Source organism: Bombina bombina, chromosome 5 (genome assembly GCF_027579735.1).
Source record: "Bombina bombina isolate aBomBom1 chromosome 5, aBomBom1.pri, whole genome shotgun sequence".
NCBI lineage: Eukaryota > Metazoa > Chordata > Amphibia > Anura > Bombinatoridae > Bombina > Bombina bombina.
Genome location: NC_069503.1, coordinates 927,620,152 through 927,634,817, shown reverse-complemented (window position 1 = coordinate 927,634,817; position 14,666 = coordinate 927,620,152). Strand labels below are relative to the sequence as shown.

Here is a 14,666-nt window from a genome sequence, read left to right as displayed (position 1 = left end):
TTATGCCAATTTGTTAATTGTCTTACTGTTGCTAATCTTCAAAAGACACAATAAAGGAAATGGTATCTCTGAAAGCAGCAACAGCAATTTCTCAATTAGATTTATATCCAAGAAAATATTATTCCAGCAATTATATACAGTATATTTTATAGGTAAGCAAACATATTCACAGTGACCTAGTTATATCCTGGTTCAGTCAGTTTCATTTGTATTTTATTTTCAGAGAAGTTAAAATATCTCTTCTTTAAAGAAAATTTATAAGGTAGTTTTAACTAATGATCTTTATATTTCTATATAAACTTTCTCCCTGTCCAATAGTAAGGGATAGTATTTTATTTTCAGGAAACGTAGGAGATTTATTCTTAGGAAAGAGTTATTAGATAATATAACTGAGGATCTTTTATCTCTATATAGCCCTTCCCTCCAAGCAGTAATAATGGGTAATATATCCTGAAAAAGGTTATAGTAAATTTCTCTGGTATTGAATTATTAATTCCTTATTCACACTCAATAACCTTTGATTTTTTTTTTCCTCCTTTTCTCCCTTCCCTTCTCTCTCCCCTGAGAATGTTTCACTTTTTAGAGGAGAAAGTACAATGTCTTTTTACATACTATGCACATTTTACACATTCTTAAGCATTAACATTTTTGCCTAGATTTGCTCAATACATTGATATGACAAAATTGTAGCGACAAGTAATATAGCTAAATAAAATTAAATGCGCCAAACAAATCATATGCAGAAAAAGAATCATATAAGGAGCCAATGAAAAAAAAAAAAAAAAAAAAAAAAAAGTTCCTTTATATAGTTAATAAAGTTCAGCCAGTTCTTGTATGTATGCAGCTCGCCACCTTACCTGGGTCATTCTATGCATCAGCGTTCAACTAATAGCCAGGTAGGTGGGCGGAAAGAGCCTTCAATATGAGAAAATGCCAAAATTGCTGATACCTATTAGAGGGGTTAATTATACAGCCATCTTCCATAGCATTTTTACCAGGATCCATACAGTGTTCCCCAGGACATACAGCTCTGGTTGGTATCCCCAAAAAAAAGGTGAAGAGAGGAAAACATGCTCCCAGATTGAGTACCTCCTAATCTAGCGCTTACCCACAGCGTTTCGAGGAACCAGAGCAGAGATATGCAGAGGCGCTGCACAGGGAGATCTCAGCGGCAACTGCCAGGCTAGCTACACACAGCCCCGACCTCCCACGCAGCACCGGTGGGGGAGGGGGGATTCTCCAGCAAGCTTTCAGTCCGGCACCGAGCAGAGCCGCTTCGAGTACTTATCGCTCCCTGCTTGAAGATGCGGCTCCGCCACCACACTTCAGCCCAGTCTCACGGATGATTTCTGTCTACCTCGCAACTTCGGTGGGGGAGAGGAAGGTATGTGGGGGGTCCGCCGCGCTGCTGTGGGTACTCAGGGCAGGAGTCAGGAAAAAAACATCAGGTCCTTTGTTAGTGTAGCAGTGTTGATATATGTAAATAGCCTTATCCTCCCACGCAGCACCGGTGGGGGAGGAAAGGGTATGGAGAGAATCTGCTGTTATCCTGCAGGTAATTAGGGCCAGGTTCAAGGCAGTTTATCAGTATAGCAGAGAGAGTGTATAAAGATAGCCTCAACCTCCCACGCAGCACCGGTGGGGGAGGGAGGCACTCTGTTCCTCTTTGAAGTTATATCACAAGTTCTAATATATATAAAAAGAGGAAGCCCAAGGTATAGGCTTTTTGCAAGCTGACTAATAATGTCAGCACAGTGGGATGTCTGTCCACTGTCTGGTTCCAGGAGCGTTGATACAGGCTATCCAAGAAGCTACCCAGGTCCATGGGTTTGGCACGAGAAACTCCACCAGCAGCTCATAAACACTTGTTTTTAAGCAACTTGTTACTTTTTAAAAAAAAATTTGGGCGACTTATTCTCCGACCACCTGCTGGGTTTTAGTAGAGAGGTGGAACCTAAGGGTAACCAGAATGCCAACCTACTTTGAGGGAAAAGGAACCAAAAAAGAGTGTTTTACCAGACAACTCTGAGGATACGGTCTCCTCAGCTTGCACTACGTAATAGTGCTTCACCAAATGTGAGTGTATATTATCCTGCATATTTAACAATATATACTCTACAGAATTACACTATGTGGCGCCTTCTCTACTCTCTTTTAGAATAACTTGGAAGTGGATGGCTTTATACCTCAAGGAGAGCTGCCTGCCAGTGTGACATACATACAAATTTGATTGGACTATCCATATGTGGTTTCGTTTGTATGTAATATAGTACACGCATTGTATTTATATGGACTGTGATTTGTGTTCCATGTATCTATTTTGACTACTGATATAGACACCATTTTTCAGTTGTGTTTTTTGTAATAGCTCCCCTATCTACACCTTAGAGTGTTATTACTAAAAACAAATGTCTATCAGTTATTTTCAGTTACTATAAAGGTAATCAACTTTTCTCCACTCCCTTTTTTAATTCTTTACTTCTTTTGTTGTTTGTATTAGACATACTACTCAATATGTTGGATAATAAAAAGAAAAAAAAACAAAACAAAAGTATCGCTCAGGAGCCACACAGGACTGCTGGCACAAAACAGAAGTTGACCCAATCAGAAGCAGCAGCAGTCACACGACCCAGCTGTGATTAGGTCAACATAGCAACAGTCATCTGTGGCTCCTGATCAGTTAAAGGGACAATCTACACCAGTTATTGTTTAAAAAGATAGATAACACCTTTACCCATTCCCCAGCTTTGCACAACCAACATTGTTATATTAATATACTTTTTAACATTTAAACCTCTATATGTCTGCCTATTTCTAAGCCACTACAGACAGCCTCTTAGCACATGCTTTTCAAAGCAGGAGACTGCTAGTTCATGTGGGCCAAATAGATAACATTGTGCTCACGCCCATTGAGTTATTTAAAAGTCAGCACAACAGAGCATGTGATCAGGGGGCTGTCAGAAGTTGCTTAGATAAAAGGTAATCACAGAGATAAAAAGTATATAAATATAACTGTGTTGGTTATGCAAAACTGGGGAATGGGTAATAAAGGGATTATTTATCTTTTAAAACAATAAAAATGCTGGTGTAGACTGTCCCTTTAAGCACATAGATTTGCATGGAAGCAAGTGTTAAAATTAAATGCTCTAATAAATTAGGCTATATATATTTATACTATAATGACCCTTTAAGAATGTATGGGGTAGTGCAATAGGTAGTGCAATAATACATTTGGAGAAAAACAGAAAAGAAAACAGAAGAAACTTTGTAAGACTGTTTACCAATACCATTAGCAAGACTTGTGAATGATAATGCTATAAATCAAATACATTATAGGGCTGACAAATGGTTATAGAAATGTGAAACATGTAATCTGTTATCAACAGAACTGATAAAGACTTATTATGGTTAATGCAATGAAATCATACCTGATAAAAAAGGGTTATAATTATTACAATGAAAACAGTTTTGACTTTACCCAGCGGGTTGTTATATTTAGCTTTCTGTTTTCTCTGCTGCAGACTGGATTTTTTCCCATCTACCTATATCACAGCGAACAGAACGTTTCAGCACATACCAGCGAGATGCTTTTCCATGCTCTTCAACTCTTTTGCGGTTAATGCTTCTTTCAGGAGCTTTTGATTCTGAGAGCCTCCACTTCTGGCAGACAAAGCTTCTGAATCCCAGACTGGTTGACGCTAAAGAAGTTAAAAAAGTAAGAAAATTTGCTTTTACAACCATTTTCAAAATTGAAGTAGGAAAGAAATGACATATTCCCTGTATGCTAAGCACAATGCAAACTCCTACAATAAATGTTAGGCAAAACTATACGCCACTCATTAAAGGATCTCCTTTTACCGAGCTTCCGATTAATGAGAAGTTGTAGGATTGGAGGAAAATAAAATAAGACATGTATTCTATGCAGGGTCCCATAGACTTATTTGTTAGAGGGACAGTGAATGCATAATGTAATCTCCCCATAAAAACCTACATTACAAGTGGAACGCAAAAATATTAATGTGCTTTAAGATAGCACAATCAACAGTGCTGCTATTTTTGCTCTCATATTACAAGCCCAAAGTATTTTTTTTTTATTGCTCGATAATCTGGGACACTCTAAAATGATAGCGTGGAAGCACTTAATCCCTAGCATAATAGACTTCTATGAGGGTGTGCAGTACAAATCATGTTGGATATTGGTTAACTTGCCCAAAATACTAGACAATTTTTTGCATTTTTGCTATCACTCCATTTAAACAGAAATAGAGCCTTGTTTTATTTTATTTACCTATCAAAACTATACAGGCATAACTCGTTTTATTGCGTTTCTCTTTATTGGGCTTCACAGATATTGCTCTTTTTACAAATTAAAGGTTTGCGGCAACCCTGTGTTGAGCAAGTCTATTCCTCCATTTTTCCAACATACATACACATATAGACGCCCATTTATCAAGCTCCAAATGGAACTTGAGGGCCTGTGTTTCTGGCGAGTCTTCAGACTCGCTAGAAACGCAAGTTATGGAGCAGCGGTCTGCATTGGCCGGCGAGTCTGCAGGGGGCGACGTTGCACCAACAGCTCACAAGAGCTGCTAGTGCAATGCTGAATATGGAGAGCATATTGCACTCGGCATTCAGTGATGTCTGTCGGACCTGATCTGTACTGTCAGATCAGGTCCGACAGACCTTTGATAAATAGGCCTCATAAACACATAAATATACATATATACAATACACACACACATATATATATATATATATATATATATATATATATATATATATATATATATATAGATAGATAGATAGATATATATACACACACATACACCACCATCAAAAACATTGACTTACTAAAGGCTCAAAAGATGGTTAGCATTTTTTAGCAATAAAGTATTTTTTAATTAAGGTATGTACATTGATTTTTAGACATACTATCGGCTACATTACAAGTTTTGCGTTATGAGCTGTGCGGTGCTAACGAGCCGTTTTTTCTCACCGCTCACTTACATACAGCGCTGGTATTACGGGTTTTTACAAACCCGGCGTTAAAAGGCAAGAAGTGACTGTAGAGCTAAATTTAGCTCCTTACCGCACTCCAATATCAGCGCTGCTTAAGTCAGCGGTGAGCTGGTCGTACGTGCTGGTGCACGATTTCCCCATAGGAATCAACGGGGAGAGCAGTCTGAGAAAAAGTTTAACACCTGCAAAAAAGCAGTGTAAAACTCAGTAACGCAGTCCCATTGATTCCTATAAGGAAATAAAAGTTATGTTTACATCTAACACCCTAACATGAACCCCGAGTCTAAAAACCCCTATCTTACACTTATTAACCCCTAATCTGCCGCCCCCGACATCGCCAATACCTTCATTATATTTATTAACCCCTAATCTGCTGCTCCGGACACCGCCGCCACCTACATTATACTTATGAACCCCTAATCTGCTGCCCCCAACATTGCCTACACCTACATTATTTTTATTAACCCCTAATCTACCGCCCCAACGTCCCCGCCACTATAATAAACATATTGACCCCTAAACCGCCGCACTCCCGCCTCGCAAACATTAGTTAAATATTATTAACCCCTAATCTGCCGTCCCTAACAATATTGATCTAGGCCTATTTTGGTATTTCATGCCACCATTTCACTGCCAAATCCAATAAAAATATTATTTACATACTGCTTGTGCAATCACGGCACAAATGTTTGTAAAAGTTTCCCTTGGATCACCTTTGTTCAGAAATAACAGACATATATGGCTTTGCCATTGCTTTTTAGAAATTAGAAGGCCGCTAATTGCAGCTGCGCACCACACTTCTATCTCTACCTGATCCCCCCCAAATAGCTCTCTTCACCCCCCACTGGTCACCCCCATCTTAGCTACTGGCAGACAGTCTGCCAGTATGAAGATAAGGCTTTTTAAAAAATAAATATATTTGTTTAATTTTTATATTTTCTGCAGTGTAGGATTCCCCCTTACCCCCCAACCTCCCTGATCCCCCCCAAACAGATCTCTAAATCTCCACCCTCTAACTATTACCCGCCATCTTAGGTACTGGCAGCTAGAAACTGCTTTTTTAAAAAAGAATATATATATATATATATATATAATTTTTTTATTATTTTTTTTCCATATTTTCTGTAACGTAGTGTGTCCCCCACCCGCGATCTTTAGTAAGGTTCCCCCTAACCCCTAGATCCCCTTTTCTGTAGTGTAGCTGCCCCATCCCTCTCTGTCCCTTTATTTTTTATTTTCTGTAGCGTAGGGCCCTCCCACTCCCTCCTGCCTCCCCTGCTGGGCTGCCCACCAGCCACACGCCTCCCGCCCACACCTCCCGCCGCACCAAAAGAAGTTAGTTACAGACGGTGTCACACACAGTGTTACCATCTGTAACGATCAGGCATTTGCCCTCATGTGGAGCCGGACCCCCGATCGTGCTCCGCAACCATCTGCGGCAGATGCCTGAAGCTTCAGGAGCTCCAGCTCTCGGCTGTAACTTAACAGCCAAGAGTGCTGGAGCTTCCTGAAGCAAAAACGTATATATATATATATAAGTCTTGCAGTATGATAGGCAAACCCCTGAAGGGGTTAAAGGGATATGAAATCCAATATTTTTTTTATGATTCAGAGCATACAATTTTAAGCAACTTTCTAATTTACTCCTATTATCAATTTTACTTAATTCTCTTGGTATTTTTATTTAAAAAAGCAGGAATGTAAGCTAAGGAGCCAGCCCATTTTTGGTTTAGTACCCTGGGTAGCACTTTCTGAATGGTGACTACATTTAGTAGTGGGGTACTTCCTGTAGTTCTATGCTATACTATTTATCATAATGGTTTCCTTCACGTCTCAAAAGGTGCTGTATTTTACAGGGGCATTTTCATTTTCTTCAAGCGCAACAATTATCTCGTTGCTTGTAATAAGAGCACAACGAGTACGCCAATAGCTCTTTCTACACAATCAATTAAAATTATACGGTATGCTAAAAAAAATTCAGATGCTCTAGTTAAAATTTTTAAGATCCACATGTAATGTTAGATTGCGCAAGACAGCAAAACCTGCACTATCAATTGAACTCCACTTCCAAACAAGGCCAAAATATTTAGTTAAAGTGAATGTAAACTTGAGCGTACTCACTCAAGTCATAGGATAGAATTTAAAAAAAAATTGTGAGACTTTCATTCATCAAATTGGTAATATATCCTTATCTTCTGCGATTTTTACCTTTTAATACTATAACGATAAGCGTCGTTCCTCCGCCCGCCATAGTCCTCAATTGATTGACAGATGACGAATCTGCAATCCACTAATCGTTGTTTCCCCCGGGCCGTGACTTTTGTGCAAAGGGGCTGAACGATTAGTGGATTGCAGATTTGCCATCTGTCAATCAATTGAGAACACATGAACTAACGACTTCTTTCTGTGAAAAACTGTCAAATGCATTCAGATAAAAAGGCAGCCTTCGAAGGCTTAGAAATTAGCATAATGCCTGATGAAACAGTTATACTGAGAAACGCGTTGCATAGTTTCTCTATTTGTCCAAGTTTTTATTTTGGCACAAACATGAGTTGTGTATTTTACAATTTTTAAATAAATTTGTTTTTATTTTACCAACTCTAAGTGTCCATTATATCTTGGAAGCTACGCTACTATCAGGGCACAAATCCCTCACTCTAATATCCTGCTTTTACACCTCTCTGGGGTGTACTCTGGACCTGATGTTCCCCTGTATCCTGGAGCTGTCTGTGGGATGCTGACCAGCTAGCTGGACTGCTGTAGAAATCCAGCCTGTCTCTATGGGCATAACTGATTGCCTTTACTACAAGTGAGTACCCTGTGTATACCTCTTGTCTGAAGCTCTCAAGATTCACCATTGATCTGCACCATTGGCACCTCTATCTATTGTGTTTTATAACAGATTGCTTCCCATTGTATGCTGGTAGAGAGCTGCCTCCTGGATTGTTCCATCAATCACGTATATATCTCTCCTGTCTCAAGGAACCGGAATCAAGCTGATAACATCTGGACTTTTTGCTTGAACATATGTGTCGGTGGTAATATTCCAGTAACTGTATGTTTGAGATCAGACCTGAGCAATTGTGTTATTGAGATTTTATTTTTTCTCAGATATGGTATAGCTTTATTGCGTTGTACACTTTGCTATTTCCAAACCACTTTTTTTCAAAATTAGCGCTAGTTACATTGGGACACTGATATCTTTCAGAAATCCCTGAATATCCCTTGACATGTATGTATATTTTTTTTAGAAGACAACCCAAAGTATTGATCTAGGCCCATTTTGGTATATTTCATGCCACCATTTCACTGCCAAATGCGAGCAAATAAAAAAAATTGTTCACTTTTTCACAAATTTTGTCACAAACTTTAGGTTTCTCACTGAAATTATTTACAAACAGTTTGTGCAATTATGGCACAAATGGTTGTAAATGCTTCTCTGGGATCCCCTTTGTTCAGAAATAGCAGACATATATGGCTTTGGCGTTGCTTTTTGGTAATTAGAAGGCCGCTAAATGCAGCTGCGCACCACACGTGTATTATGCCCAGCAGTGAAGGGGTTAATTAGGGATCTTGTAGGGACCTTGAAGGGTTAATTTTATCTTTAGTGTAGTGTAGTAGACAACCCAAAGTATTGATCTAGGCCCATTTTGGTATATTTCATGCCACCATTTCACCGCCAAATGCGAGCAAATAAAAAAAAAAGTGAAATTTTTCACAATTTTAGGTTTCTCACTTAAATTATTTACAAACAGCTTGTGCAATTATGGCACAAATGGTTGTAAATGCTTCTCTGGGATCTCCTTTGTTCAGAAATAGCAGACATATATGGCTTTGGCGTTGCTTTTTGGCAATTAGGAGGCCGCTAAATGCTGCTGCGCACCACACTTGTATTAAGCCCAGCAGTGAAGGGGTTAATTAGGTAGCTTGTAGAGAGCTTGCAGGGTTAATTTTAGCTTTAGTGTAGAGATTAGCCTCCCACCTGACACATCCCACCCCCTGATCCCTCCCAGACAGCTCTCTTCCCTCCCCCACCCCACAATTGTCCCCGCCATCTTAAGTACTGGCAGAAAGTCTGCCAGTACTAAAATAAAAGGTGTTTTTTTTTTTGTTTTTTGTTTTTTTTAATTATTCATCTGTGATGGACCCCTGCCTTAACCCCCAACCTCCCTGATCCCCCCCAAACACCTCTCTAACCCTCCCCACCTACCTAATTGCCACCATCTTGGGTACTGGCAGCTGTCTGCCAGTACCCAGTTTTCCCCAAAAAATAAATTTTTTTTTTTTTTTTTTTTAAATGTTTTTTTTTTTTTTTTAAAGGGTATTGCAGGATGCCTCAATATCGAGGCATCACTGCAATACCCTGAGAGCTGCTGGAAGCGATTGCGATCGCTTCCAGCACTCTCTTAGACAACTGACGTACCAGGTACGTCCATTGTCACTAACTGCAAGTTTTTGCAGGACGTACCTGGTACGTCAGTTGTCATTAAGGGGTTAATAGTACGTGCCCTATCTGAATCATGAAAGTTTAATTTGGACTTTACTGTCTCTTTAAATGTTGATATTTCAGACAATATCAATGTAATATTTGCAAAGTTTATACAGATATAATTTTTTTTACACTTTAGTTGAACTACAGGAAATGTAGGAAAAATATTAGTGTTGTTTTTAAATTGTATGTTCTAACATAATGTTAATGCTTCCTGAAAAATCCGCCATAAATGTATTAAACTAACATTCTCTCTGAGATTTTTGTATTGCAAGGCAACTATATATGAAAAAAACAATAAGGGCCAGACAACGAGTGGAGCGCTAACAAGGAACGAATATACTCCATCTTAAAGAGATAAGTAGATTTGTCAGTGTCAATATCTGAGGTAGGATCTTCTGAACCAGATAGTCTAGATCCTCATCAGAGGAGAATAATTCAGTATGTTGTCGGTCATTTCAAATTTCATCAACTCTATGAGAAGTTTTAAAAGACCTTTTACGTTTATTAGAAGGCGGAATAGCAGACAAAGCCTTCTGAATCGCATCAGCAATAAAATATTTTATATTCACAGGGATATCATGTACATTAGATGTTGAAGGAACAGCAGGCATTGTACTAGTACTGATGGATACATTCTCTGCATGTAAATGCTTATCATGACAACTGATACATACTACAGCTGGAGATATAATCTCTGCTAATTTACAACAGATACACTTAGCAATGATAGAACTGTTATCAGGCAGCATGGTTCCAACAGTGGTTTCTGAGACAGGATCAGATTCAGACATCTTGCAAATGGAAGAGAAAAAAACAACATATAAAGCAAAATTATCAATTTCCTTATATGGCAATTTCAGGAATGGGAAAAAAATGCAAACAGCATAGCCCTCTAAGCATAAAAAAGGCTAGAGGCATATAGGAAGTGCGGTTTAAATAATTAAATTATTTGGCGCCAAGTATGACGCGCAACGCAAAATGATTTTTTTTGGCGCTAACAACATCTGGAAATTACGCAACTCGCGTCATGGCAGGCGCAACTGTCACAGATACCGGGCTGCAAGGGTTAAACCCCTACACCCTACAACCACACCCCTGTTGTTTCTCAGTGGTTTTGGGATCCTCAGAGCAACCACCATCTCTGGAAGCTGTTTGTTTGCTTTGTGTTGGCTTGTTTTTGTGTTAAGAGAAGAGCTGGTCTATGACTGGGAAAACCCTCCTAGGCTGGCCAAGCTCCTGGAACTCCCGGTCGGCTACAGGACAGCAGGACACCCGCTAACTTTACCCCTGGTCGCTCCAGCAGCCCTTTGCCCCAGAGCTCCGCTCTTTTGGGGATTGGTAGCCCCTAGGGAGGACAAGAGATGAGAGAATTATCGGAGGGGAGCTCCTTTGGTAACCGGGGGTTTTGGACACCCCTAACCCCATAACTGATTTTTGGACTGTGACATCTGGGGACCAAGAGCTTTAAAATGACACCCTGGAAGTGCTGCTGCTGCACCGGGATAACCCCTAAAGCTCGCCTCCTGGGTCCTGGGCCTGTGGCTTCTATGGAGGTGCCAGCCTGTCTGGAGGGGCGGGAATGGCGGGAAAATTGGAGCATTGTCCAGCGTCTTATCAAGATTTTTGATAGTTGTGTGTATAAAAGATTGTTGACAGTTGTGTGTATAAAAGATGTGTGTGTTTCTCAATAAAAGCAGTTCTTATTTCACCTGAATGCTAGTCTGTCTAGTCATTTAGGTGGGCTCCTGCTAGAATCACTTTCCCGGGCTACATAGCAGCCTGTTCCAGGCAGAGGAAGGACCCTCAGACAGAGCTACCCAGTCTGGGTAGCTGGAGTCTGCCACATGGTGGGACCCTGAATACTGGTGCTGTCGGGCATCAGGGGTGGCTACAGGCTGTGGTCACTTGCCAGCTACATAGCTGCAGTTGGCAGGGAGAAAGCAGGACCCGTTTGGCGGAGCTACCCAGTCGGGGTAGCCAGAGATCCGTCACATTGGCTGGCAGCACTGGGATCTGCTTTTTCCACACAATTCCTGCTGACAGAGGAGAAGGGCCACAGTAGCTGGTAACTATGGAAGCTGAGTTCCTAAGGAGAGTACAGGAGGCACTGACCCAGCTGGATGGTCCTGGTTCTGAACTGGACCAGCTGAGCTGGAGGAGCATTGTCCGCAACTATGGAGGGAGAGGCTTCAACAAGAAAAGGATTGTGATGAAAAGGTCCTCCCCACAGATGATGAGAGGTACTGGGTCCGGTGGGACTTGCGAGTGCTTTTCCTGGGAGAGCAGCCCATGGAGGAATGGCTATCGGAACTAGATGGACTGGTCCAGGCAGAGATGTGGGTGGAGGACGGCTACTGGGCCCTCCGATGGCTCGCTATGCCAGCACGGCCATGGCTGGAGGATTGCTCCCCCACAGAGGGCTTTGGCTTTGGCGGCCCTGGATTACTATTGGAAAAGTTGACAGAGGACCCAGAATTTGGGAGCTGGGCAAAACTGAGAGTAAAGAATATTGGCCTCTCCCGAGAGCAGCTGTTGGATCTCTCGGGGGTACCCTGGCTGGTATCCAATATGGTATTGCTTATTTTCCAAGAATGGGAACTGGAAAAGGCATACTAGAGGCTGCTAGACCGAGTTCAGCAGCATGCCACAGAGTCTGCATGGGGCTGTGGTGCAGCACTCTGGGAATCATGGAGGTTGGCCTCAGATGAATGGCAACAAAGCATAAGCGACAATGAGCTGCTAGATACAGATCAAGTTTATAGACTTGGACAAGGGAGCCACCCCAGCAGAAGTGCTGGCAACAGGGCAGAGAGCCGCCAGCCTCTGCCCAGCACCTGTAACAGCTCCATGAAAGCAGGGAGAGGAGGTAGGCGTCCTCCCTCCCCTTACACAGAACCCATTCCTGGGAGAGGAGACAGTTAGTCTCTATCCCCAGTGGCAGAACCAGGTACAGGGAGAGGAGACAGTCGGTCCCTCTCCCCAGTGGCAGAGCCATCCCCTGGGAGAGGAGGTAGTCATACTCCCTCCCCTTACACAGAACCCCTTGCAGGGAGAAATGGATGCTGATAACTCTCCCCAGCGGCAGAACCCCTTCCCGGGAGAGGAGACAGTTGGTCTCTCTCCCCAGCGGCAGAGCCAGTTACAAGGAGAGGAGACAGTCGGTCTCTCTCCCCAGCGGCAGAGCCATCCCATGGAAGTGGAGGTAGTCGCCCTCCCTCACCTTACAGAGAACCCCTTGCAGGGAGAGATGGATGTCAACAACTCTCCCCAGCAGAGTTGTTGGATCAGCCAATAGGATTTTTCCTACCTTAATTCAGATTGACTGATAGAATTCTATCAGCCAATCGGAATCCAAGGGACGCCATCTTGGATGACGTCATTTAAAGGACCAGTCATTCGTCAGGTAGTCGTCGGTCTGGATGGATGCTCCACGTCGGATGTCTTCAAGATGGATGAAGATAGAAGATGCCGCCTGGATGAAGACTTCTGCCCATCTGGAGGTCCTCTTCTGCCCGGATAGGATGAAGATTTCTGCCCGTCTGGAGGACCACTTCGCCTGGCTTAGTTAAGGACTTAGGCCTGGTTGGGTGAAGACGTCTCAAGGTAGGGTGATCTTCAAGGGGTTAGTGTTAGCTTTTATTAAGGGGGGATTGGGTGGATTTTAGAGTAGGGTTGGGTGTGTGGGTGGTGGGTTTTAATGTTGGGGGGGTATTGTAAATTTTTTTACAGGTAAAAGAGCTGATTACTTTGGGGCAATGCCCCGCAAAAAGCCTTTTTAAGGGCTATTTGTAATTTAGTATAGGGTAGGGCTTTTTTATTTTGGGGGGCTTTTTTAATTTATTAGGGGGATTAGATTAGGAGTAATTAGTTTAAAATTCTTGTAATTATTTTTTAATTTCTGTAATTTAGTGTTTTTTTTAACTTTAGTTAATTTTATTTAATTGTAGTTAATTGTAGTTAATTTATTTAATTATAGTGTAGTGTTACGTGTTAGTGTAATTTAGGTTAGGTTTTATTTTACAGGTAAATTTGCATTTATTTTAGCTAGGTAGTTATTAAATAGTTAATAACTATTAAATAACTTTTCTACCTAGTTAAAATAAATACAAACTTGCCTGTAAAATAAAATTAAATCCTAAAATAGCTACATTGCAACTATTAGTTATATTGTAGCTATTTTAGGGTTTATTTTACAGGTAAGTATTTAGTTTTAAATATGAGTAATTTATTTAATTATAGGAATATTTATTTAGATTAATTTAAATTATATTTAAGTTAGGGGGTGTTAGGGTTAGGGTTAGACTTAGGTTTCGGGGCTAATACATTTAATATAGTGGCGGCGGTGTAGGGAGGGGCAGATTAGGGGTTAATAAATATAATGTAGGTGGCGGTAGGCTCCGGGAGCGGTGGTTTAGGGGTTAAACACTTTATTTAGTTGCAGCGGGGTCCGTTAGCAGCGGTTTAGGGGTTAAGAAGTTTATTAGAGTAGCGGTGGGCTCCGGGAGCCGCGGTTTAGGGGTTAGGGGGGGCAGATTAGGGGTGTTTAGACTTGGGGTACATGTTAGGGTGTTAGGTGTAGACATTTACTATAGGAATCAATGGGATATCGGGCAGCAGCGAACATGAGCTTTCGCTGCTGTCAGACTCCCATTGATTCCTATGGCATTCGCCACCTCCAGGGCGGCGGATTGAAAACCAGGTACGCTGGGCCGGAAAAGTGCCGAGCGTACCTGCTAGTTCTTTTATAACTAGCAAAAGTAGTCAGATTGTGCCAAACTTGCGTTCGGAACATCTGTAGTGACGTAAGCATCGATCTGTGTCGGACTAAGTCCGGCGGATCGTATGTTACGTCACTATATACTACTTTTGCCGGTCTGTAGCCTTTGATAACTAAGGCGAATCAGGCTCGCCACAAATGCGCTGCGGAATTCTAGCATATTTGCGGTTGACAGCTTGATAAATAGAGGCCATTGTCAGTTAGCTGCTCACAAATAAATCTATGTTCTTATGGTTTCTTTTTAGAAAAGAAAACAATAGCTTTTAGACATTACAAAGGATTGTCAAAGCTATTCTTTATTCATAACATTAATAGTAACGTGGATATTAAGCTTGTGGTAGGTAAAGAAACATGTTAGTTCTGTAGAAGTCAGGTTTA

General features: G+C 41.3%; 1 protein-coding gene across 1 annotated transcript in view; it reads right to left on the bottom strand.

Moving 5' to 3' along the window:
• Window positions 1–14,666, bottom strand: part of C5H8orf34 (chromosome 5 C8orf34 homolog) — a 603,345-nt gene that overhangs the window by 89,444 nt on the left and 499,235 nt on the right. The window contains exon 11 of the mRNA XM_053715893.1: window positions 3,578–3,698. Coding sequence (XP_053571868.1) covers window positions 3,578–3,698 — 121 coding nt within the window. The remainder of the gene's footprint in view (window positions 1–3,577; window positions 3,699–14,666) is intronic.